At 37.4% G+C, this 26,115-nt stretch overlaps 2 protein-coding genes across 2 annotated transcripts; one reads left to right on the forward strand and one right to left on the reverse strand.

Moving 5' to 3' along the window:
- Positions 1 to 1,365: 1,365 nt before the first annotated feature.
- LOC129104824 (cytochrome c oxidase copper chaperone) lies at positions 1,366 to 5,211 on the reverse strand. The gene is made up of 4 exons (XM_054615678.1): positions 5,117 to 5,211; positions 2,933 to 3,057; positions 2,731 to 2,841; positions 1,366 to 1,568 (listed from the first exon to the last, which is right to left on the reverse strand). The coding sequence occupies exons 2-3, from the start codon at positions 3,043 to 3,045 to the stop codon at positions 2,757 to 2,759; spliced, it is 198 nt and encodes a 65-aa protein (XP_054471653.1). The 5' UTR covers positions 3,046 to 3,057; positions 5,117 to 5,211; the 3' UTR covers positions 1,366 to 1,568; positions 2,731 to 2,756.
- A 4,874-nt stretch (positions 5,212 to 10,085) lies between these two features.
- Positions 10,086 to 21,944, forward strand: hcn5 (hyperpolarization activated cyclic nucleotide-gated potassium channel 5). Its single transcript, XM_054614793.1, has 10 exons — positions 10,086 to 10,270; positions 11,332 to 11,518; positions 12,811 to 12,915; positions 14,863 to 15,000; positions 17,270 to 17,431; positions 18,104 to 18,197; positions 18,322 to 18,449; positions 19,306 to 19,452; positions 19,550 to 19,787; positions 21,772 to 21,944. Exons 1-10 carry the CDS (start codon positions 10,086 to 10,088, stop codon positions 21,942 to 21,944), a joined length of 1,557 nt encoding a protein of 518 aa, XP_054470768.1.
- The last annotated feature ends 4,171 nt before the right edge of the window (positions 21,945 to 26,115 follow it).

Genomic DNA, 26,115 nt, shown 5'->3' on the forward strand with positions numbered 1-26,115 from the left:
GATCCAGCAGAGACCAGTCCACCGTGGACAGACCCAGATCCAGCAGAGACCAGTCCACCGTGGACAGACCCAGATCCAGCAGAGACCAGTCCACCGTGGACAGACCCAGATCCAGCAGAGACCAGTCCACCGTGGACAGACCCAGATCCAGCAGAGACCAGTCCACCGTGGACAGACCCAGATCCAGCAGAAACCAGTCAGAGCTTCTCCAACACCACGCTGCTGGAGACCCAGACCGTATTGCTGGACCTGCTGGAGGTGAAGGGAGGCAACAGGAGAACCAGAACCAGGACTGAGAGGAGCAGACTGTCAGACCCTGCTGCAGTAGAATTAGGTTTTCTAAAGGAAGTCTGGTGCTCAGAAACACCACTTTAGTCCACAGGGACCAAAATCAACACGAAAGTTCTTTGTAGCTTAAAATAGATTAAATGAGCTGTGTGATGTGGGAGAAATGGAAAGTGAGACTTCTTTAATGTCTTTAAGCACTAATTTAAAGATCTGGCTCCTTAAAACATGAAATATTCTTTCAAACAGAGGATAAAGGGGTTGAATTTATTATTTTAGATTACATTAGTCACGCTTTAGTTAAAGTCTACATACATTCTATGTACATTATCTGAATGGGTACCTTGGTTATGTCATCTAGAAACCAAGAAAATCTAATGAAGAAGAAAGTAAATAGCAACAACTACTGAGTTCAGGCAATGCTGCATACTAATCAAGTTGTTTGTTTTTTAAAATTCTATTTCTGCCTATTTTAGCCTCGTTTGGGGAAATGCAACACATTGGGCAGTTTGAACTAAATTAAAACTTGTTTTTTATGAGGTGGTCCCACAGTTGAAGCACAGATTCAGCTTCTGGAGCAGTTGATTGAAATTGATATTTATAGCGTCTTTTAAAAATGATCTGCACTGCAATTTTAATCACTTCTCAAACAGGTTTACACTTTTATTCAAATTATAAGAACTCGGGTACTATTTAAAGTCACAATGAACTGGTGCAGTTAAAGATATGGACCAGTGTACACAAACACCTCCTGCATGAATAGAGGATAAACCAGTTACAGCTACAAACTCTTCTGCAGACCTGCTGCAGCACAAACATTTGTAGCAGGTTTTATGAACGTGTCAAAGCAGATGTCCACCATCAGGCACACTTGAGTAACAGTGACACACCACAGAGGAAGAATGCAGATACGCCAAGTATTGACTTCAGAGGGGCAGGAGTTATTTTTAAGTCGGAGTGCATACCAGGGACGGCAACTGTGGCGAGCAACCCTCTCAGAGAGCACGAAACCTCCAACACAACAACTCACAAATGCATTTAATCCACATTAAAAACAAAAACAGAGTTATTGCATAGGAACTTTATTCAACAGAGCGCATTTTTTTTTTTTTTAGATATTCACACATTTCTCAAATTCTGAAGACTTAAAAAACAGATTTCACAGAAAAGGACAGTCAACCCGTCAGACCCGAAGTGCATCGTCACAGTTCCCTGCTGGTTGTGGTATAAATAAGAGGGAGAAAGAGAAGGGAACACAGGAGGTCGTCTTGCACAGCAACTCACTGCAGGATGAAAGAAAAAACAGGAGTATTAAAATAGCATAAAGACACCTAAACACTTGTGTGCAAAAATGTAAGACCAAATATCAGATTGAACAGTCAGTAAACACATGTTTTGACATTTATCTAGGTACCAAAACCTCTCACACACACACTCATATTTCCTGCTGCATAAAGACTTCTCCTTTTACAAGCACAAGAGAACATTCATGTGAAGCCAGACGGCCGATCGAGCTGCTGAAACGTGAACCGAGCCGCGGTGCTTTGGGCGCGTTTCATGTGTAGTCATGTAAGCATATTAAACATTATAGCTCCACCCCCCTCCCCCTTATTACATAGTGTCCTAGTTTGATAACGCACAACGGGAGGAAAGCAGCCATCGCCAAGAGACACGGCTGACCCAGGAAAAGGGAAAATGAAGCTGCAATTAAAACAACCAGGTGGAATACAAAGGGCTTCATTACTGCAGAGATCCAAGGTTAAATTAATTAACTTTGATGTTTAGATGGGTCACAAAGGGTTGGATGCTCTTTTACACAGCAGAGTGAGTCAGTTAAAGTTGGCGTTAGTTGTCAGAATGCATTTGGCAGAAGTGAATCGCCAGTACAGGCACCCAAACCGAGTGTTCAAGTTCTGTTTACAGTTTTTAATTTTGTACGACCCAAGTTCAAAAACACCCCTGCAGCCAATGTGGGCAAATGTCTTTTCAGTGCACATTTGGCCGGATCAGACTCTCACCGGAGCAGTTTCACCCAAACTGAAGGTCGGTTTAATGAGTCGAAGGCTGGATGTGGCCTCCAGGAAAGCTCATTAGTAGCACAATTTAAAAGGAGGTAATAGAAGGTGAATTGTTCCTTTCTTGCAGTGTTCTAACTGCTGCAAATCTCTCAATATCACCACTAACCTTCAGTCCACAGAACAGACCAAGGCTCCTACATGACAGTTACTTTATAAAGACACAGTACAACCCCATCACGTGCAGTATAATCTAGTTTTGCATTACTCTTAAGTCTACTTCATTAAAATGCTGTGCACTGTTTAGTGTTGTAGTTCAGCTTGTACTCAACATTAGATGAATTATTAACAGCTGAAGGATGCAAACGACCCGGCACAAAGAAATATACTTGCATACAGGTTTATGGGACACTAATTATGCAAAACTTACCACACTCGCACATGAAAATGGAGAAGTTAGATCTTGAATCCAAGCGCCCGCATGCAGTCTTTGTGTGCCTCAATCAGGACTGTGCAGCTCTCCTCTCCCTTCTCAATGATGCTGGAGGAAAAACACAAACATGGAGGCATCAAGAAGTAGTTCCACCTGGATAAAATAAAGAGTTTTCAGTGTCTCTTGTACTTTTACTCACCAGGCATCCCTGACTTTCTTGGTCTCTGGACAAGCACAGCATGCTTTGAGTGGCTTCTTCTGCTCGGTGGCTTCGGCAGCAGGCTCCATGCTGGCGGCTGATACTGTTGACATCTTCTGACTGATCTGAAAATAAGACAGATTGTTTAATAAACTGACTACGACTTTATGTAGTGTAGCACCTTCGCACATTTTATAGAGCTCATACTTCTAAATTTCCAGATAAAAAGAAGGAATCATTTTTGGCAGAAGTTTGCAACCATTTCAGTCACATCTCAGAAAAGTTAAGACTCAAAAAGGCCAACACCTGTGATTTTACTTCTTTGAAAAGTTAAGATTTATAGAATTTATCCCGACTCATGTAGAGCCATCAGGAAATCTTGTGCATCAAACCAACTGCAGGGAAGTTAAATAACAACAAGCATGGCAGTTCTTACTGCAGAGGAAGAAGAACTCGCTACAATTACAATCACCTGTGTGATTGTTTGGAGAACTTATTAAGTTTGTGTTGACTCATTTCATTTGTTAAAAAAAAAAAAGGGAAACTAAATTAGTCAAATGCTGCAGAATCCACTAGTTCATGCTTCTCAAACAGGAAAAGTTTGCTTTGTTTTAAAAATCATTGTAGGGACGCAACTAGGATCATTTATTGTCCACTTTATAAGAGACAAAGTGAAACTTAAAACTGCTTGCTTTATCATGGGTACAACCCACATAAAAAAAATAAGGTTAAATACTCACAATTGAGATACTTAAACAAGGGAATGTTAGGAATTTTAATTATGTCATTTAGAAAGAAAAAAAAAGTCCCAGAGTAAGATTATTCACATTGATATTCTGTCAAATGATTTAAACCCTGAATAATAGTGAAGAGTGTATCTTTTTGTTTAAGAGAAAGAAAGTCATTTAAAGACAGGCCCTTGGGTTTAAACATGATAGAACACGTTATAATGTTGTGGTTTTATGGCTCAAACAACAAATATGATTACTCTTAAAAATGGTCCATAATTTGTGGAGTGTTTTCATTTGCTTATATTACAGAATAACCCAACAATAAAGAGGGCTGGGCTGCAACCATCTGGCACACACACACACACACTACTCTTAATTAAAGTATTTAACATCAAGTCACATAATAACAACAAGCATGGCAGTTCTTACTGCAGAGGAGGAAGAACTCGCTACAATTACAATCACCTGTGTGATTGTTTGGAGAACATTTCTTATTGGTAAGTTTGTGTGGACTCATTTCATGAGCTAAAAAGGGGGAAACTAAGTAAGTCAAATGCAGTAGTTTCTCTACTCAGACATGAAAAGTTTGCTTTGTTTTAAAAATCATTGTATGGCTGAAAAAAAATATATAATTTATTGTTCACTTTATGATAGAAAAAAAAATGCTCAGCACACAATTTCTTACAGCTCAAGGTGAAGTCTTAAAACTGCATGATATATATATAAAATGTATATATATATATAAAATAAATAAATATATATATAAATAAATAATATAAATACATATAAAATATATAATATATAATATATAAATATATATAATATAAATATATATATACAAAATATAAATAAAAAAAATAAATATAAAAAAAAAAATATATTATATATAAAAAATATATATAATATATATAATAAATAAATATATATATATATATACATAAACAATATAAATATATAAAAATAAAATATAAATATATTCATATATATAAATATAAAAAATATAAATAAAATATATAATGAGCATTATAAAATTTGTCAATTAACATATTTTTTAACACAGTAAGATGATGCATATTGATATTCTGTAGATAGATTTCAACCCCAAATCATTATTAATAGAGTACATTTAAAGTATGAACACTTTTCACTGTTGCAATGTTTTAAATTGTTGCAGAACAACCAACAACAAAGAGGGCTGGTCTGCAGCTCTTTGACACACTACTCTACTACTCTTAATTAAAATAATGCATGAACATAAAGTACCAGACCTGCACAGACCCCCCACGTGTTCCCTGTGTTACCCAACAGTGTGCAGACGTTGCATAACCTCGTGTCTGCTCTCAAACACGCTGCTATCTGTGTTAATGTGCATTAATAACATTATTATTATTATATATAAACATGCATAATAAACATAATAAAGAGGACTGTTCAAACACCAGAGTAAACTCACTGTAAAGGAGGCCGGAGGAGAGGAAACAGCAGCTTCACCTTCAGGAGGAAACAGCACGATGGAGGGAGATCACGTGGTCGGCTTTTATGCAAACTCACGTGATCACAGGCGGCCGCGGAGGATTCTGGGAAATGGAGTGTTTTGTAACAGCAGCAGGAAATGAGGAATAAGTGATTTAGAAAACACCAAAGCTTCTTTAAATGTTAAATGTGCATTATGTGTTATTGTGTTATTTTGTTAATATTAAACTTTAGTTGTTATTATTATTATTATTATTATTATTATTATTATTATTATTATTATTATTATTATTATTATTATTATTATTATTGTTATTATTATAAACATAAAGGACAAATCAATTCTATAAAGGAATATAATAATTCTTAAAAAGACAGCTTTCTTATAAGATAAGATAAGATATGATATGATAAGATAAGATAAGATAAGATAAGTTAAGATAAGATAAGATAAACAAGATAAAATAAAATAATCCTTTATTAGTCCCGCAGAAATGTGCAGGATTACAGCAGCAGAGAGTAAAGTGCACACAAGAGACATAGTAAAAGAAAGACAAGATAAAAATAAAATGAAATAAAAAAAGTATTATAAATAATTTATAAAAACAGTATTAATTATATTATATGTACAGACAGATAAACAAGATAAGATAAGATAAAATAATAATTTATTAGTCCCACAGCAGGGAAATTTACATGATTACAGCAGCAGAGAGGAAAGTGCAAACAAGAGACATAGTAAAAGAAAAGCAAGATGAAAAAAACAAGTATTATAAATAAGCAATAAAAACAGTAAAAAACACAATAACTGAAATATTATATGTACAGACAGATAAACAAGATAAGATAAGATAAAATAATCATTTATTAGTCCCACAGCAGGGAAATTTACATGATTACAGCAGCAGAGAGGAAAGTGCAAACAAGAGACATAGTAAAAGAAAAGCAAGATGAAAAAAACAAGTATTATAAATAAGCAATAAAAACAGTAAAGAATCCACAATAACTGAAATATTATATTTACAGACAGAAACTATTATAACTATAATTGCACAGTGTATTTGTATTGCACAGGTGTTTGGTGTCATGTGTCATGTGGTTACGGGAGCAGAGCTGGTTGTGCAACCTGACAGCAGCCGGAAGAAAGACACTATATATATAACATTTCCAAATTAGTGTAACATTAACTTTACTTTATTTAAATTGGTGATATTGGTATTCCTAAAAAAAATGAGGCAAGCATTTACATTATATAAAAAATTGATAGTACTTTACATATTTACATCATTTTAATTTGATGTAATTTAGAATTCATACGGTAACAAGCGAGTATTTTTTATTATAAACAATACCAGAAATTACCACAAAATAATTGCTGTAGAAAAAATAACTTGAGACAAAATACTTTTTAGAAGACACAATTTAATAATAAATATACAAAAATGACAAAATCAAAATATTTGATATATACTGTAAATAAAGTTAAAACTAGCTTCAACTTGATACAACAGCCACAACGTTTAATAAATGCATCAATATTAACTATTTAATAATGTCATTAATAATAGTATATCGTTCACGTAGACATGTATCTGCTTACTTAATACTGATAAACTATTTGTCATTAATACTGTATTACTGTATTTTACATTGTGGATTTGGTACTTTAATTTAAGTAATGGATTTCTAAATCCAAAGGTCAAAGTAAAAAACATTTGTTAAAACTCCTTTTTCTTCAATTTGATTGGATTTTGTAGAGAAAATTGCTACAGTCTCTTGCAGAAAGTACGATTTAACATTCAAGACATCATCATCTTCCTCGAGGCAGTTTAAGAGGGATTTTGTACTGCGTAGTTACATCATCATCGTGTTCTTCATCAGCCACGACAGCTCATGATGGAGGAGGGCACTGCTACGACTTTGGACGTGAGTTGTAGAACACTGTATTATTCAACAGTTTCATTGTTTCCTGTGTTTTTTAATCTGTCTTAGTCAGTGGAGAAGCACTATAAATATGAGGTTGTTTGAGTATTTCATAATCCCCAAGTGCAACAATAAAAGCACAAGACCTTTGACATTTTAGCTTCTACTTATTACTTTAAAAACAGTGATATTGTCCCCTTGTATAACTTTTCCACTGGGACTTACACAGATCAATACCAAAGGATAATAACATCACTGTGATAATGCTGCAACCTTACAATACGTATTCTTTTCAGTATTCAACAATATGGCCTTTCTGTGTCCAACGAACAGTCCAAAACACAACAGAATTCACTTTACAATGATATGTAATGTATAAAATAGGGAAAAATAAGAAAATCCTCACATGTGAGAAGCTGGAAACAGAATTGTTCTTATTTTAGCACATCAGTGTTGTTTCTTTTCTGTAAAATATGAAACATCTACATATCCAAGTGTTTATACTTTATATAGATCATAACAACAAAGAACAGTATGAGTCTAAATGTACAGCAGCCAACAGATTTATTGCTGTTTTTCTACATTATCACCTCCTCTGTCAGATATTATATTCTGTGCTGTGAAATACTGTCGCCTGTGGGAAGAACCTTCACTTCAGTGGCTGGGGAATTATTCTTAATATGAAAAATGTTTATTTTTCTGTCCTACAATATTGAAGATGTGTGTGTTTCACATGTCTGCTGGGTCCACTGTACGTCAGCACAGCAAAGCAATGCGTAAGCAGAAGCACGAGTCACTTATTCTGGTTGGAGGGCCAGCTGTGTGCTAGATAAATGAGCAAGTAAGCATATTATTCATTCAGCTCTGTACTGTGTGATAGATATGCACCTCCATTTCTAACATACTCTGCTGCAGTCTTTGCTTTGCTCTCCTCAGAAGCCATAGTGTGTGGCACAAATGGCATTGAAATGCCCTTCAGATCAATCTCAGTATAATCTGAAGCGTGTCTTTGTTTTGGTGTTCCCTTTAGACATCTGCCCCCTGAAGGAGGAGAGGTGTAATTGATTGATAGTCTGCCTTCTCATCTTCCTGTGTGCACAAAGCAGCATCAGGAAAAATAAATGTAAGCAGTCTTTATCTTTCTTAATCAGTAGTTCCTATGCAGCAAATAAATATTCACACATACTGTATATTCCAATCTGTCCTTTGTTGGAACAATAGACGGTAAATAAGGAGTGATGTCACTCTTTGGTTTGTGGACTGATGTTATGAAGCCTCGAGTTCGGAATACGGTCGTCGCCATCTTGGCTTTTTTGCAACCGATGGACGACAGTGAACACGCACAGAATTTGTAACATACCCACACACAAAATGATGATTGAAAATGAATGATTTTGATTGTTATTGTTTTTAAAATGAGCTTGTAAACAGGCAGCTTGTGAAACAATCCAGTCGTAGACGTTTTATCTCAACTCTGTAATCCCAATTTGTTTATCGGACTGATAAACAAAAACCCCAGAAATAGAAAAAGCCCCTAGAAAACCAGATTTTGACCAAATTGTGTCTTAAACTAGACCATAACCAGATCAGACAACACTCAAATTACTAGTTTTTCACAACGGTTCTTTTGTAAGGTAATGTATAAAAACATATGTTGTCATTTTCGTCAACCTTTTTTGGGAGATTTGGTTGCTAGCAAAGTTGAGAAATATTGACCTTGAGATTTAATGCTCAACAGTTTCTTAAAGAAAACAAGAACAGGTCAATCATCAAGCTTTTTTTCCAAACACCTTTATCCTGTTCAGCATCATAAGGGGCTGAAGCCTATTTCAGAAAACACACTATCAATTAATTCAATCTGAAAACAGACTGCCAGTATGTGATATATAAGATGGAGACATTTTCCTTTTTCTACCCAGTTTTAGGGATTTCTGTTCCTCTCTACCACACACAAAATAATGTGATGAAAAAAATAATAATCTCGTAAAATATCCCTCACATTATTAGACACATCTCATGCACTAAGCCGCCGCTGCCGTGACCCCTTTATTTAATCCCACCGTGCTGCTACATCCGTCCCTACTGTCATTTCCATTTTTTGCAACCCTGTCAAACCTTCCGAGAATACATAAACGTTGCCGTCCTTGAAATGAAATATTCTTGCTGTTTTGTCACTGATGTGAAATGTGGATTCATAAACAAGCACACATGAGCTGGCTCAGAGCTGTGAGCATATGTGCAGCATCAGGTATCACAGTGCAGGGTTTAATTACATCCCTGGCTGCTGGAGATGGCCGGTCCTGAACTTGTCCCCGCACTCGCTGCCAGATGTCGAGTTCATGATGATAACTGCAATTCCCCTCCACACACACACACACACACACACACACACACACACACACACACACACACACACACACACACACACACACACACACACACACACACACAAAGACACACACAAAGACACACATACCCACACACACCATCGTCTTCAGTATTAATGTGAGCTAGACCTAACCCTCTTGACATGGCTTGATTCATGTGGGGATGAGACACAGATACTGAATAGTTGATGAGCTCGGGAGAAAAAGAAAAGAAGTGGAGGGGTGGGGAAGGGGCAGAAATAGAGAGAGGCTGACGGAGTAAGAGAGGGAGGGAGGGAGGGAGGGAGCGAGGAGGAGCGAGCAAGCAAGCAGAAAGGCGGGTATCTGCTTGCCTCGCTCCATAAAGCTCCAATAAGCCCTGAAGGTTTGGGAGCCCTTGATGGAAAATTACCTTGTGACCAAGAGGGGAGGTCAGGACCGGCATCGTCTGTCTCCGCTTTACCTCAGAAGCAGCAGAAGCATCATCAGCAGCAGAAGCATCATCAGCATCATCATCAGCAGCAGAAGCATCATCAGAAGCATCAGCAGCAGCAGAAGCAGCAGCAGCAGCAGCAGCAGCAGCAGCAGGAGGAGGAGGAGGAGGATGATGGACTGCGCGTTCGGCTGATCCAAAAGCAGGGGGGGACCAGAACTCGGGTCATGGAGAAACTAAAAGGTCCCGGCGCTGGATGCAGCACGGGCACCTGTGGATGGAGAGCCCTGCTCCTCCCGCAGCTGAACCGGCAGTCGCTGTACGTGTACGGCAGCGAGATGGCCGTGGAGAAGGAGTGCATGCGGCAGCTGCAGAGCGGAGTCTTTGTCATCCACCCGTTCAGCCTCATGAGGTATTTCATATATCTGATAGATTCAGGTCAGTCCCGTGCGGAGACACCACCTCCACTTTTAGTCTCAGCGTCTCTCTGAAAGTTGTGCAGCTTCTGCAAGTTTCTGTCTGTGATTCTTTGCTTCATTTTGCTTCATTCATTCATTGAGTATTATCTTGTTTTTGTATCCATATTAGAGCTGTAAAGGTTAATGGATTAATTGATTAGTCAGGTGATAGACATATTATATACAGCTGTTATTATATTTGATTGAAAAAGAAACATTTTTTAGTTCCAGCTTCTCAATTTGACAGATTTGCTGTTTCTTCTTTGTCTTTTTCTGCAGTAAAGTGGATGTTATTCGTGAAAACAAGCATGTTAGTGACGTCACATTGACTTCTTATAGATTAATCAATATAATAATCATCATATTAGTCAGTCAGTGAGTTGCAGCCCCACTGCATACAACATGCTTGTTGCGTTACTAATAATTAACATTAAGATTCAATTGATTATGAAACTGAGTTGTGTTGCAAACGTGAAAACAGACTCAGACAAAAGGTGAAGCAGTATAATTGACATAATTGGCATAAAGAGCAAGTAAACATTAAATCAAAACAACCTAAAAGAACAATTCATAGTTCATGATGATTAATGTAGAATTAAAAATGATTACCACTCTTTAAATTCTAGATTTGTTAAGTGATTTTTCAGATGATACCGGATTAAAAAGGACAAACCCTGATGGATCAGACCTTCTTAAAGGATCTGGTTTCGCATTATCCACGCGGTGGTGTTGTTATTAGTTTGTAAGGTGATCGGTGGGAGTGGAAACAGAGAGGGGATGAAACAATCAGGATCAGAGAGCAGAGTCATCTGAGCCCGGCTGAGGAGATGTGCAGTTACAGTAGCAGAGTGTTTAGTGTGCATAAATCATCTCCCTCACCGGCTGCTGCTCGACTGTCTAATGAGTCCGTCTGGCAAATGAACCGAGACTTCCCTATCATAATCCAAACATGGAAAAGACACACACACACACATATATATATATATATATATTTTGTTGTGATCTTCTCCTGCAGGAGTTACTACATCATGTGCATGATGGCCATCACATTCCTCAACCTCATCGGGATTCCCATGGAGATAGCGTTCCTGGATGGGAACAGCGGGCTGGCGTGGGAAGGCTTTAACGTGTTTTCGGACACGCTGTTCCTCATCGACGTGGCTCTGAACTTCCGCATGGGCATCATAGCGGAGGACAGCGAGGTGAGAGCCGCCGCAATCTGGGAGGCTTTAATGCATCTCTTCCCCATCTGTAAACTACTCAATACACAAAAAACAGAACCACCCCCACCCAACAGCTCCTCTGCAGCTCCGTGGAGAGTGGCCAAATTGCCTCCTGCTGTTTGATTTTATAACAGGGATTATGATGAGTTGGATAAATGAGAAGTATAACATTTCCAATGAAGTGTTATGCACACTACGTCCTGTTTTGTTTTCATCTCTATCGTGCCAATCACAAATGGCACATGTTGTCTGTCTGTGGTGTTCAGTCTGGAACAAACATCTGGTTGTGCATACAATAAGATAAGATAAGATAAGATAGAACTTTATTAATTCTGAAAGGAAAGTCTTGTGCCAGATCAAAGATTACAACAGAAAGACAACAAAACACACAATAGAATAAAAATATATAAACATGTATGAGCAATAGAGCAATACTTATTAAGTGTAAAATAAGTAACACCAGTACAAAATGGAATGGAGTAGCAATTAGAGTAAGGTAAATAAATATACTAAAAAATCTATTAAAATATAAGAAAATATGAATTACATCAATAAAGGTATATAAAGAAAGTGTATAAGAAGTAACACCAGTACAACATAGAATAGAGAAGCAATAAGAGTAAAGTAAATACATTTAGTAAAACAATCAACACAAATATAGAAAGTAAATGATTACAACATGAGAATAGATACAAGAGTATAAATGTAAAGAGTATTAGAAGAAACACAAGTACAAAATAGAATAAATTAGCAATAAGAGTAAAGTAACTATACATAAATATATAAAAAATGAACTGAAATATAAAAAGATTATAAATTACAACAACAAATGAATAGATAAAAGATTAAAAATATAATTATAAGAAGAAACACCAGTAAAAAATAGAATAAATTAGGTAAATATATATAAATATATATATATATATATATATATATATATATATATAGAGAGAGAGAGAGAGAGAGAGAGAGAGAAAATGAACTAAAAGATGCCAAATAAAAACTACAATAGAAAAGTAATATTGTGCATGATATTGAGAGTGATATTGTCAATACTAGTAAAGAGTTATAGAGCTCATAGTGTGTTAAAAGTAATAATAAAGTGCATGATGTATTCAGTCATTATTCATTCATGTCTGTCCTTCTGTGAAGTTAATGTCTCCCACTGTCTCCCTCAGTTTTTGGAACAAACTCTCCAAAATATTATAATTATACATCTGCTCAGCGTCCTCATCCATCTGCTCAATCTGCCGCTCCGTCCTCCCTCACAGGAAGCTATTCTGGACATCAAGCGGATCCGAGTCAGTTACCTGAGGACGTGGTTCATACCGGACGTCATCGCCGCCTTCCCCATCGGCTACATTCTGCTGTTTGCGGTAATAATGAGGCAGAAAATGTGCTGCTGCAGCATTTGTAACTTCACACAAAACAATTATGCTCATTGTTCATGGTTGGACATGTTTGAATTAATCTCTTTTCTTAGATACTTACAACTAGGTTTATTTATAGTAATCCAAGTACATGATAAAAACATTTAATTATAGTTATTCAGAAAGAAGAAAAGGATTAATTTGCACTCAGAAATAGGGTTGTTTGTCTTAATGTATGTATTTTATGAAACTGGGATTTTGATTTTGTGCTTCAATAATACTTATTTAAATTAGTTCCTACAGCTACTACTTATATTTCAAGTAATAGGACATTTTCATTCATAATGAACAAGCTGTGGAAGCAGAAAACAGCCAACAGTGACGTCCATTATTTGTCAGTTCACAAAACGATTATGCACATTGTTCATGGTTGGACATATTTGCATTAATCTCTTTTTTAAGATACTTACAACAGGGTTAATTAATTGTCATCTAGGTCCATTATATAAACAGTTAATTATTGGTTTTCAGAGTGAACATTTGCTTTAAGCAAAAGGTTTGTTATGCCTTGTTTGCCTAAATTAATGTAATTTATGTAACTGGGATTTTGGTTTTGAATTCGAATATGAATTCTTAAAAGGATGCTTACAACTAGTTATCCTATAAGTTATAGGACTTTTTCACTTGTCATAATGTACGAGTTGTTGGAGCAGAAACATATGCTGCTGCAGCATTTGTCAGTTCAAAAACACTATAAACTATGAAGAAACCATGTAAAACTAAGTGCATTTACCATTAATATCCTTTAGATGTTAGAAATATACAAGTAGGTTCATTAATTGTAAACAAGGTACATTTTAACGCTTAATTGTTTCATTGTTTTTCAGAGAGAACTAAAATAAATGTTATTCCTTTGCTCTTAGCAATGTGGTTTGTTTTGTATGTCATTCATAATGAACAAGCTGTTGAAGCAGAAAACAATCAGCATTTAATTATTGTTTTTCAGAGAGAACAAAACTAAAAGTTATTATTTTGCTCTGTTGTTTTTTGAGATTCTGTTTTTGTATTCATGGAATGATAATTAAAAAAAAGGATGATTACAACTGCTAGTTATACTTCAAGTAATTGGACATTTTCATTCATAATGAACAACATGTTGAGGCAGAAAACAGCCAATAGGGAGGTGCACAATTTGTCAGTTCACAAAACAATTATGCACATTGTTCATGGTGGGACATGTTTGAATTAATCTCTTTTTTTAGATACTTGCAACTGGGATAATTAATTGTAATCAGGGTTTATAATATAAACTTGTAATTATTGTTTTTTAGAAAGAAGGAAAAGATAAATTGCTCTTAGCAATAGGGCTTTTTTAATCTTGTTTGCACAGGTTTATGTATTTTATGTATTCATGTAATGATAATTTAAAAAAGGATGATTACAATAACTAGTTACAATCAAGTAATTGGACATTTTTAATTCATGATGAACAAGCTGTTGAAGCCTGAAGCCAACAGTTATTTGTCAGTTCAAAGACACATATATGCACCTTGTTTTACTTTATTTGTTAGTGGTTTGAAATTAGAAACGTATGTAACACTCAGAGCAGTAAGACAGAAGAAAAAAGACAGATAAAATAAGACATGAGATGATTTGCAAAGGTGAATTAAGTGATAAATAGCTTAGATTATATTCAACTTTATTGTCATTACACAGAGTATAAATACTGAGACAACAAAATGCAGTTTAGTATTTAACCTCAAGTGCAAAAAGTCAGTTAAGTGCAGAGTAATTTACATATGTATTGTGGTAATAAATAAAATAAAACATGGGGAAAACGTCAATATATATACGGTACTAACAGTGTAATGTGAATATGCTAAGACATATGAAGTAATGATATAAATAATAGTAATAAATGAATATAAAAACATCTGTATTTTATGATCCCAGGACCTACATTACCACAACGACGACAACCCCTCCAAGACCAACAAGATGATGAGGATCCTGATGTTCGTGCGGATCCTCAGCTTGATCCGTCTGGCTCGGGTTTCCCGTCTGGTCAGGTTCTTCAACGAGGTGGAGAAAGTAAGTTCAAACGCCGGACAAAAGTCTTCAAAGCGTCGCCCTTTGAAATTCAATCAGGCGGCTTTACCAGACCTGGCATCCGATGACTAATCAGACTTTGAAGGCTCACAAATGTCATTTTTAAAACATCAAGACGAGTTATTTCTAATTGCACATATTAAAAAATAAAGATAAAGGACCCTTCATCTCACTTTAATGGTGTTTCATTGTAATCTCATAATGAAACACAATATATCTTGGAACTGAATCTTGCTGTTGCATAATGGATGTTGTCTGGAATTTGTGTGTAACTCCACACCTTTCGATCGGCTTCTAGCTGCTGAAATAAACGGTTTGTTTTTATTTGTAGTTGTGGGATCTCTCGCTTTGTAAATAGATGTTTTTCCATCCAGATTTTTTTCATTTTACACTAATAAATCTGTTTACTGAACTAATCCCACAAAAAGGCTGCAGTGAGGTCCCTTCATTTGTCTCCTCCCAACATTGAGTTAATCTTGGCGAGCTGGTCCGTCTCGGTTTTGTGCCAGATCATGTTTTGGTCTTCCAAGTTTTATTTTTCTCTTCCTGGTTCCAGTCTTGCTTTTGGTTTTCCTGTCTTATCTCAAAGTTGGGATCTTGTTCGGCCAAAAAACAGACATTCATGTTGTTTATTACAACCTGGGACCTTGTACAAGAGGATTTTCATATACATTTCCCCTTGTTTTAGAATTTATTTATTTAATTTACATATGTATTGTGGTAATAAATCAATTATTTTATTTTATTTTATTTTATTTTATTTTATTTTATTTTATTTTATTTTATTTTATTTTATTTTATTTTATTTTATTTTATTTTATTTTATTTTATTTTATTTTATTTTTTTTTATTTTATTTATTTATTTTTTTGTGAGGGTGTGGACTTTTAGCTTCTTTCTGAGCAGCAGACTGGAACGAGAAACCACCCGAAGGAGGTGCTGACTTTTTGAAATTGACCACATTAATGAAATTTCTAGAGCGTAAATTGCGTTTACTGTTGGAGATGATGAGTAGTGAGCTGAGATATGTGGGGGGGTTTATCAATAATAGTTCTATAAATGAACTGATACCAGTGGATTTATCTGTGTTTATGGAGTGACGGCCAGTTGACTAGAGCGTTCAGGCTGCAGTGATGATGAAAAGGATTTTCATTTAAACCAGGGTGTGCTTTGCAGAGCGTGTAAAAGAGGCTTAGTTACGACACAGAGAACCATTTCTTGGTCTGACTTTTGAAAGCAGTGTGTTTATTTGTGTTTGTTAAAGGAGAGCAAACTGTTTCTATGCTGTGTTGCTTTGACTGCCAGATGTTGTAGAGTTGGGAAACTCACTTTTTGGCGTTCCCACATTCTTGCATTGGTGTCAAAGTCAAGTGCATCACCCTTTATTAAAACTGGTGTTGAAGGTGTTTTATTGTGTTTTCTTGGTGAATGCATCAGCTTTTCTTGTTTTTTTGTGGTAGTTTAGTGCAATACATCTGTTGATTCCATCGGCTGTTAGATTAGAAACATTGTCCTTAAAAGATGATTCTGGTTTATGCCAACCTGGGTCTCTTTTTTAAAGTTTGGCTTTTGACATTGTACTCAGTACTCTCACATTTATTAGCTGTGATAGATCTGTAAACGAGAAGTCATCGCTGGGCAACTGTTTTGATAACAAAAATAACAGAAAATGCTGTTTTCAGCCTCTCAAATATGGAGATTTCATTATTGTTTTATATCAATTCAACTGAATACAGTTGTGGTTTTGGACAAAACAATCACTTTGGACTGGAATGGACATTTTTCACAATTTTCGGACATTTATTGACCAAACAATTAATCGATTAGTCAAGAAAATTCTGACAGATTAATGGATAATGAAAACAATCGTTATTTGCAGTCCTACATCACAGATTACAGACCGACTGTACACACTGTTTTCCACTGGAATCAGGGTTTATTACCGTCATTTCAGCTCCACTCACTTTCGTTTTTTCCTGCAAATCAAGTGGTTTAGAAGATAATCTGTCTTAAATGTTGATTTGACGTAGCGATTCCAGATCAATAATTACGATGTTATCATAAAAACTGTGAAAATAATACCCCTTGTTGTAATAAACTTCCTACGTTTTTACAGCAAGTTAAAGTCATAAAAAAGGACCTCAGGTCTCTGATCTTCGTGGTTTGAACATGGTTGCATTGTTTTATTATTGTTCTTTATTCCTAGTGGAGATGAATTATGAACTCGTGAGTTTGTCATCTGTTCCCGTCAGGTGTCTAATGCAAACCTGGAGGTGGTCCGCCTCTTCTTCCGCGTCTTGTCTCTGTTCATGATGATCTTCCTGCTGTGTCACTGGAACGGATGCATCCAGTACTTTGTGCCGATGCTGGAGGAGTTTCCCACCGACTGCTGGGTCCGGAAGGAAAACCTGATGGTGAGAATGAAGTATCTTTAATACACAGTAAAGAGTGTGAATGATACTTCTATGTATATATACACAAGTATACATTCAAGGTACTTTTGAGTGTTTCCATTTTATGTAACTTTCAACTTCTAAACCTCTACATCTGAGAGGTAAATATTGTACTTTTTACTCTACTACATCTCAGAGGTACATATTGTACTTTTTACTGTACTACATCTCAGAGGTACATATTGTACTTTTTACTGTACTACATCTCAGAGGTACATATTGTACTTTTTATATTGTACTTTTTACTGTACTACATCTCAGAGGTACAGTATATATTGTACTTTTTCCTTTGTACGGAAACATTAGCTATAATATCATACATAACATTCAATACTTTTCCTTTTGATACTTAGCATTTTACTGTAGGGCAGTATTTTCACAGTGTGGTATTAGTACTTTTACGGAATACTCCTTCCATCACTGGTTGTTAATGATGTTTTGTGAATGTTGAAAATGAGTCATCAGCAGCTTTAGTACTCGAGCAATTTCTGGCATATTTAAACAAAAAACATGTCGTGGTACTTTAAACATCTATACCACATGCTATAGTTTAGATTCATGTGAAGATTTGTTGTTGTTTTATATCTCTAGATCTACAAAACGTTCCATTAATCATGTTTTCTTTTCTTCCAGAATGCTACGGTGATAGTGAAGTACTCCTGGGGAGTTTTCCGAGCTCTCTCCCAGATGATCGCCCTCTCCTACGGCTCCATGGACGCTCCAACAAGTGAGAATTATGGATTTTTCTTTGTCCGCCTCTAAAAAAAGGCCAGGTATCACATTCTCCCCCAGATATAAATACCCACCCTGTCACACTAAACGAGCTTGAGTGTCGGCGTCTTGTACTCCAGATTACGTGGAGATGTGGATCGTTATGGTCAGCATGGTGTCGGGCTGTCTGATGTACACCGTCCTCGTGGCCAACGCTACTACGATGATCGCCAACATCGACCCGGCCGCCAAGGAGTACAAGAGCAAGGTGAGAAAATACATCTCAGTAGGACACGGGCTACTGTAGAAATGGGTATTAGTTCAGCAATGTTTTGGTTGCTTTAATCTAATCTAGGGAGAAAGAGAGATTTTTTCTTGTGATTTTTTTGTGTTGTTTAGTCTCTTACTAATATATTTGATGGCTTATTTTTTTTATTTCCCTACATATTTATTCAAAAAAATGGATATTATGAATGGATTGGAATGAATGGAATTTGCCACTACAATGCTAAGCATGTAATATTTACTGATACTTATTAGTTAGTTTATTTTTTTTATTTAATTTATTTAATTTATTTAATTTATTTAATTTATTTAATTTATTTATTTTATTTTATGATTTTAATTTTATTATTTTAATTTCCAATTTTTTTTTATTTTTTTTTATTATTATTTATTTATTTATTTATTATTTTATTTTTTATTATTTTTTATTTTAATTACTTTTTGTAGTTTTTATGCCCCTTAGTAATGAAAGGGGCATACAAAATAAATAAATACATTTTAAATTAGTAATAACTTTTGACATCAGGGCTTTACGTAATTAGTCAGATATTTAGTAAGATTACTCTGTACATTAGAAATAAAATAACATCAGCAGCAATCACCAAAAAGTAAAAAAAACGCTTAATTTTAAGGGTAAAAACTGACACGTTTATTTTAAAAAGTGTTTCTGACAGCCAACAGTGCGACTGTCTTTTCCGCTGCAAAGATGTAAACATTAATCATTAATCACAGTTTAAATCACATCAAAGATTCATGATTAAACATGCAGCTTGAGTTTATCTTATTATGTATGACTGTTATGGGATGTGGACCTTGAAAAACCCTTCGTCTTCCCACAGATGAGCCGTCTGGAGCACTACATGGCCTTCATGAAGCTCCCACCAGAGCTGCAGCTTCGTATCAGCAACTACTACCAGGCTCGATACGGAGGGAAGTGGTTCCATGAGAAGGACGTCATGGAGACGGTGTCCTCTGCGCTCAAAGAGGTACAGCTTGGAACTCACTGATGTTCATTTCTTCTTCTATTATGTCTTCTTATTTCATTCTTTGTATTCATTGTATGTATTTTTCTTTATTCTTCAGCAAATCCTGATGGTGATGTGCAGCCGGCTGCTGAGAAAAGTGCCAATGTTTCAGACCCGAGACGAGAACTTCATCAACGCCGTCCTCTTCAAGCTGGAGTACGAGGTCTTCCTGGAGGGCGACGCCATCATCCGACAGAACGTCCCGGGCGACCGCATGTTCTTCATCGACCACGGCCAGGTCCTCATGGAGACCGACTCCTACGAGAGGGAGCTGTGTGACGGAGACTTCTTCGGGGGTGAGTTGGATTTTTATGTCTGATTAAGTGAGTATCTGGATTGTATCTGATGTTTCAGGCGGCAATAGTGACGTAAGAGGGGAGAAGGAGGTGAAAGAACAACAAGGGAGTTTAAAAAATGGTCCAATTTAGAGAAAAGAACATACCAGGATGTCTTTAACAACTTTTCATACAAAGTTCAGCCCAATTAATTAAAAAGCTGATGTTCATGGCTCTGGAAAAATACTAACAAACCAAGACAAACTCCAGTTTCCAGCTCATGGAAGTAATTTAAAGGTGATAGAAATAATATAATGTTTTAAAGTACTTATTCACCTGAAAGAAAGAACCCCCTTTAAAGAATGAATATCACTTTAAGTGTACCCTATATTTATTCTCTCACACCAGACTCCATTGATAAAAACATCATTTTTACCTCTCACAGAACACAGGAGTTTCTGGTCTACCGTTTGTGTTTTTGTGTGACTTTGGTGCATTAAAGGGTTAGTTCAGATTCACCAAAGTCACACAACAACACAAACAAACCAACGGATCAATGCAGATATAGCCCAGCAACTCCTGTGTGAGAGGTAAAATTATAGCTTTAGGCAATGGAGTCTGGAGTCATTGAAGAAAGCATTGTTAACGACTTCAGTTTTCCTTCAGAAAGGTCTGTCTGATGAAAATATTCTAAATATAGTAAACACTAGCATTTTAATATTTAATCTTTTAAGTGTCTAAAATAAAAAAAAATTCCAGGGCTGAAAAAACCCTCCGTAACATCTGTTTAACCTGAAGCCAAAGTACAATAAGTACACAACACGCTGTTTCAGTATTACATAAGGAATTTAATGAATGGAAATAATAAAAAAAGCTTTACATTTTGAGCTTTCACTTTTATATACATAATGCATTCGGGAATTTTTACTTAGGCAGTATCAGGATAAAAGGTTGTACTTTATGCGTCTACTGATTTATGCGGGTTAATACTCTGGGGATACTGGGATTAGATCACTGGAGGTTTAAGTATGAATTTAGGAGGATGTTAAATTAATAATGGAGTGTATTAACCTCTCTTTTGAGCTATGGAATATATGTTCATAAGGAGAGTGGAGTTGTAATTCTGGTGCTCAAAGCAAATGAAAAATGCTGAAGAAAAAATTTTAGGTTATGTATTTCAGGGCTTCTGTCCCTCTTGAGGAAATCACACCAAACTCCATTTAAAAATCTGTCACTTTAACACTGGATAATCCTCTGACGCTCTGAGAGCAGTTTTCACTGGAACTGCTCTCGACCACAAAAAACGTTCCATATGAAAACAGCTGACGGCTTGTTCTGTGGATTACCTACAGTTACAGGGATAACGTTTCTAGGAAAAGAGGTTTGGGAGGGGATGGTGGTGAGACGGATATTTCAAAACCTTGACAAATGAAATCAAAACTATGTGCGTGGGTAGAAATCACCAAAGGTAGATGATCAAATTCACGCAGTTTGTGAATATAAGAAAGGCTGAAACAGGTGATAAATACATTTAAACAACTGCAATGTGGACACTTAGTACGTTTATTACTTCAAATGAGATGTATTTTAGATTTTCTGATAATGTTGCTACTGTGAAACAGCAGAAAATGATCCAGGATTCAGATTTTTGGCATATTTTATCGCTTTTTCACATCACACGCATCATTTATTTGCATGTCAGCAAGAAGTATTCTTTTTTTAATCACTGTCAAACCAAAGTAAATAAATCTATCTTTTTCCAATTTGGGGGATTTATTTCATTCTCTGGCTTTACGTTGGGAACAGGTCCTAATCTTTTTTTGGCAGCAAACCTCTGCAGCGTTTAGAGCTAAGCAGGCTTTCCCAAACCAACTCGGCTAAGTCCGGTTATTTAATTTAGGATTAATTGTTGAATCTCTTCCCGTCATTAAGGGGTTTACTCGCTCGTTAACCCCCAGCTCTTGTGGGTTCCCCCTCTCTCTCTCTCTCTCTGTGTTTACAACAGAGACGTGCGTGCTGACCAGAGGCAAACATCTGGCCACGGTGAAGGCGCTGACTGACTGCCAGTGCTTCTCTCTGTCCTGGGACGACTTTCAGGAGGTGCTGGAGGGCTTCCCGGATGTCAAGATGGACTTAGAGAAGTTGATCCAGCTGGACTCTGATGATGGACTTGTGTGAGAACAAATACAGTACATTGGACTATTTTCTTTTTACTGTACGAAAACAGGAGATGCGAATATTTCCTGGATGTTTTTTTGTGATTATGAGAGTGCGGCTGATTCCTCATGTGGACACGAGGTGGACGCCTAATCACTGCTGGGATGGACATTTTTAATCTGACTGATAATTATTCAGTCCTATAAATAAAACAAACAATGACCTCAACAGTTAAAGACGGGTCTTTACCTTTGATCTCTGCTTCCTCCTTGATGCTGCTATTTAGACTTGATTTTTTGGAAACGTTAGTGATGAAACCAGAACGACTTTTATTTTTGTAGTTTTGGCCATCGTTTAATAGCAATAAGAACAAAAAACAATGCAAGAAACACGAGCATCCAAACAACAACCACCCCATGTTAACTTATTTAAACAAAGGCAAGCAGTACAATTATTACAACTAGCCGATTTGTTAAAGAAAACATATTTTTGTAGATACTTTTTGGGGTATTTTATTTGATAGTGATAGTGGAGAGAGACAGGAGTTGTGGAAACTCGTAATTGCAAATCCATCACCCAGGCGTCAACCTCCAGGTCCGAAAAGTGAAGTCAAAGCTTCATGTGTTAAAGCTGCATTCTCTCTAGTGTCCATCAGGGGGCGACTCCTCTGGTTGTATAGAAGTCTATGAGAAAATGACTCTACTTCTCTCTTGATTTATTCCCTCAGTAAACATTGTAAACATGAGTTTATGGTCTCAATCTCTAGTTTCAAGTCTTCTTCAATACAGCATGATGTTCATTTAGTAAATGATGCTCCATTTAGAGTCAAACAGACCATAAAGCAGGGGATGCTTTAGGGCGGGGCTACACACTGATTGACAGGTCGACACCAGAGACGTATACGGCCTCAGTCCAAATATGGTCACTTCTGTTCATTGGTTGCAAAAAAGGCAAGATGGCGACGGCAAAATAGCGAACTTGAGGCTTCAAAACGGCAGTCCACAAAGGGTGGATTACGTCACGATTTTTCTCTGCGGGATGCGAGAAAATCTGGCACACACTTATAATCTACTATAAACAATGTAATCAATATATATATGATATAAATGATCTGAATCTGATCAATTTCGCACGCTTTTGACTTCCCTCTATGTTTATTACAAAAAGCCTAGTGTCACTGGTGGTTGAGATCGTGCTTTTTTTTTTTTCAAATGCATACTTATTCCCCGATATTTGTCAGTTAGCTGTAGATGTAGCTCTATAGAAAACATCAGAGCAGCTGACGTAGCGTCTAGTGTTTGGCTGATGATATTTCTCGGGCCAATAAATTCTGCACAAACCTCAGTCAGCAGCTTTTTTGCGACATGCATTTGGCTCATTTTGCAAACAAAGCTGATGTCATCCTTCCTCAAATTCACCTTCTGATTAATAGCCAACTGTTCAAACATCCATCACAGTTACAGCATAATGCAATGACGGATTACTTTGAAGGCGTATTCACCTTTGGTTTAACGTAGAAAAAGTAATTTAAAAAGTCTGACAAAACTTCGAAACACTAACTGTCTGATTGTCTGACTGATTGTTTTTCTTTCAGAAAATTTACAAGAAAGAAAAAGATAAAGAACAGAGGGATATTAATCATGTTTGTCTTCTCTAGGACTTCTTTAGGACAGTGGAAACGTAGATTTACGGACTCATACACATTGTGTGCTGTCACTTCTGTTGATTTTGATGCTATAACTCAAGTTGCTGCTAAACCTTCCATCCAGAGAGCACTTTGTTGGATGCAACCATGAAACGTGTTCCTTAGCACTCTACTGTGAGTGCTGTGGACTCTGTGACGCTGTACTCACTGAAATCATTAGGATTGATCGTCTGGGTAACATGAATTTTTATTGTGCAATAAAAAAAATGTCATCTGATATTTGTTGAGATGTTTCAGTCTGGACTAAACTGGTGGTCCGACTGTTTTTAAGGATGCTTAGATAAGAACCAGGTTGTAATAAACTGGGATTTTGCTTTAAAGAAAAAAGTCATTTTTGTTTTTCTCTAAAATGACATTTATTTGGAAGTAATATTACACAAGACATGTTAATGCCACTGTGAAAGCAAACAAGAAATAAAGCCGATGACATGATTATGAAACATCTGTGTGAGGACAGCAGGTTGTTTCCTCTCTTTCTCTCTTTTCCTCTCTGATCTCATCCAAACACGCACACGGTGCCCGAGGCCAGCCGGTGTTTGTACTCGTAGAGGTAGTACGACGCCGGAGGGAAGTTGCATTTCATCTCCATCCTGCCCGGCACCACGTGGACCGCCACGCCGGACCCCAGACCCTCCTGCAGCTTCCTCAGCATGCGAGAGGCCAGGTAGCGCCGCGCCCTGCCCGGGTCCTCCTCGATGGAGGCGTAGACCTCCGGCGGCGGGTTGGGGATCTTCCACTCCAGGTCCACGATGAGCTGGTGGATGCGGCTCTTGTCCAGCGATGTTGGAGCGTCGCGGTAGCACGCCACCACATGGGGGATGGGCGCTTCGGACGCCACGGAAATCAAATTGTCGTGCTGCTGCTGTGGCTGCTGCTGCTGCAGCGGTGGTGGCGGCACGACCTCCTTTTCCTCCTCCGTCTCCCCGTCGTTCTCGTCCTCCATGGGTCCCACAGCCGGGTGGAGCATCACCGCCCAGCGCAGCCAATCGTAGTTCTTCTCCAGCGTCTTCAGGATGCTCGCCGCCGCCTCCTCTGGGGGCTCGCGGTTCTGCACGGCCTCCTGGAGCTGATGCCGCACATCCCCCTCCGCCTGCTCCAGGAAGTAGGCCAAGCAGCGGCCTCCGGAGGTCTTCATCTTCTTGTAGAGGGGGGCCATGCGGTCGGACCAGGTCTTCATCAGCAGGACCTGGTCTCTGCCGGTCAGAGAGGCATGAGTGAAGAGACACAGCAGACCGGTGCCCAGGACGAAGTTAATCTGTTGAGAGGAAACAGAAGGACAAAGATTAAGAACTCAAATAGTCCTCAAAAAAAGCAGATGACATGTTTCCCCTGCAGGAAGAACCAGATGGTTTCCTTTTGCCACATGAATGCTATTAAAATCAAAGCTGGGTTCACATTTTACTCTTCATTGAACATCTTGGAGATGCAGGAACTTCAAACCCAGGAACCAAAACTGAAACCAGGTTGTGGCCAGGAAGTGTCTTAGCGACTCCTCTGGTTGTATAGAAGTCTATGAGAAAATGACTCTACTTCTCTCTTGATTTATTCCCTCAGTAAACATTGTAAACATGAGTTTATGGTCTCAATCTCTAGTTTCAAGTCTTCTTCAATACAGCATGATGTTCATTTAGTAAATGATGCTCCATTTAGAGTCAAACAGACCATAAAGCAGGGGATGCTTTAGGGCGGGGCTACACACTGATTGACAGGTCGACACCAGAGACGTATACGGCGTCTCTACGTCCTCCTCAGTCCATATATGGTCACTTCCTGTTCACTGGTTGCAAAAATGTCCACAAACCAGTGGGTGACATCACCACGACTGCATCCACTTCCTATATACAGTCAATGAACACAACACAGACGTCTTTGACACAACGTCAAAACGTGAGCTCTTCTTTTTTTGTGTTTCCAAGCCCTCCCAGTTACAGCAGAACAGAGGCTGGTTCTTACTGGTTTTGGCTCTTAGACTGAAGTGAGCCCTGAGAGACCCACCACAGCCCCAAAATAAACCACACAGATGTCCCAAACTCTGATGCAAGGTCATCCAGGGTCAGAACACCAAGCAGAGAGACGTTACAGAGGATTTTTTGTTTTTTTTTAATCGTATCATAGGTAGGTTTTGTACAAGATCTACCCCCAAAAAAGGACATTTCTTGTGTTCTTGTCCACAGTATGACACATAGACTTATCACCCACAAGGTGTTTACACATGATAAGTTATTCAAGGTTAGAGGAACACGGCTGTGGTTCCTTTGCTTAACAAGGTCGGGTTCTCCGGTCTGGAGTTACAGCGGTGACTTTGATCACTCGTTCAGAACCAGTTTGAAGCAGAATTTTCTTCAGCTTTGAGGCGAATACACTTTAGTTTTCAGGATTAAATCCATGTCTGTCTTTTAGAACAGCAGCTGTGTGGAATTACTCTGTTAATTCTTTAAACTTCCCTTAAAATGGCAGATATATAGTTTAATAAATCAACAAAATCAA

This window comes from Anoplopoma fimbria, chromosome 16, assembly GCF_027596085.1.
Source record: "Anoplopoma fimbria isolate UVic2021 breed Golden Eagle Sablefish chromosome 16, Afim_UVic_2022, whole genome shotgun sequence".
NCBI classification, from domain to species: domain Eukaryota; kingdom Metazoa; phylum Chordata; class Actinopteri; order Perciformes; family Anoplopomatidae; genus Anoplopoma; species Anoplopoma fimbria.

Bases quoted from the DNA above. Each gene is read 5' to 3' on its own strand.
- LOC129104824 (XM_054615678.1), bottom strand. From the start codon at position 3,045: ATGTCAACAGTATCAGCCGCCAGCATGGAGCCTGCTGCCGAAGCCACC. The intron at 2,842-2,932 runs GTGAGTAAAAGT...TTTTTCCTCCAG, and splicing joins AAGAAAGTCAGGGATGCCTG to CATCATTGAGAAGGGAGAGG.
- hcn5 (XM_054614793.1), top strand. From the start codon at position 10,086: ATGGAGAAACTAAAAGGTCCCGGCGCTGGATGCAGCACGGGCACCTGT. The intron at 15,001-17,269 runs GTAAGTTCAAAC...TGTTCCCGTCAG, and splicing joins TCTTCAACGAGGTGGAGAAA to GTGTCTAATGCAAACCTGGA. The intron at 17,432-18,103 runs GTGAGAATGAAG...CTTTTCTTCCAG, and splicing joins TCCGGAAGGAAAACCTGATG to AATGCTACGGTGATAGTGAA.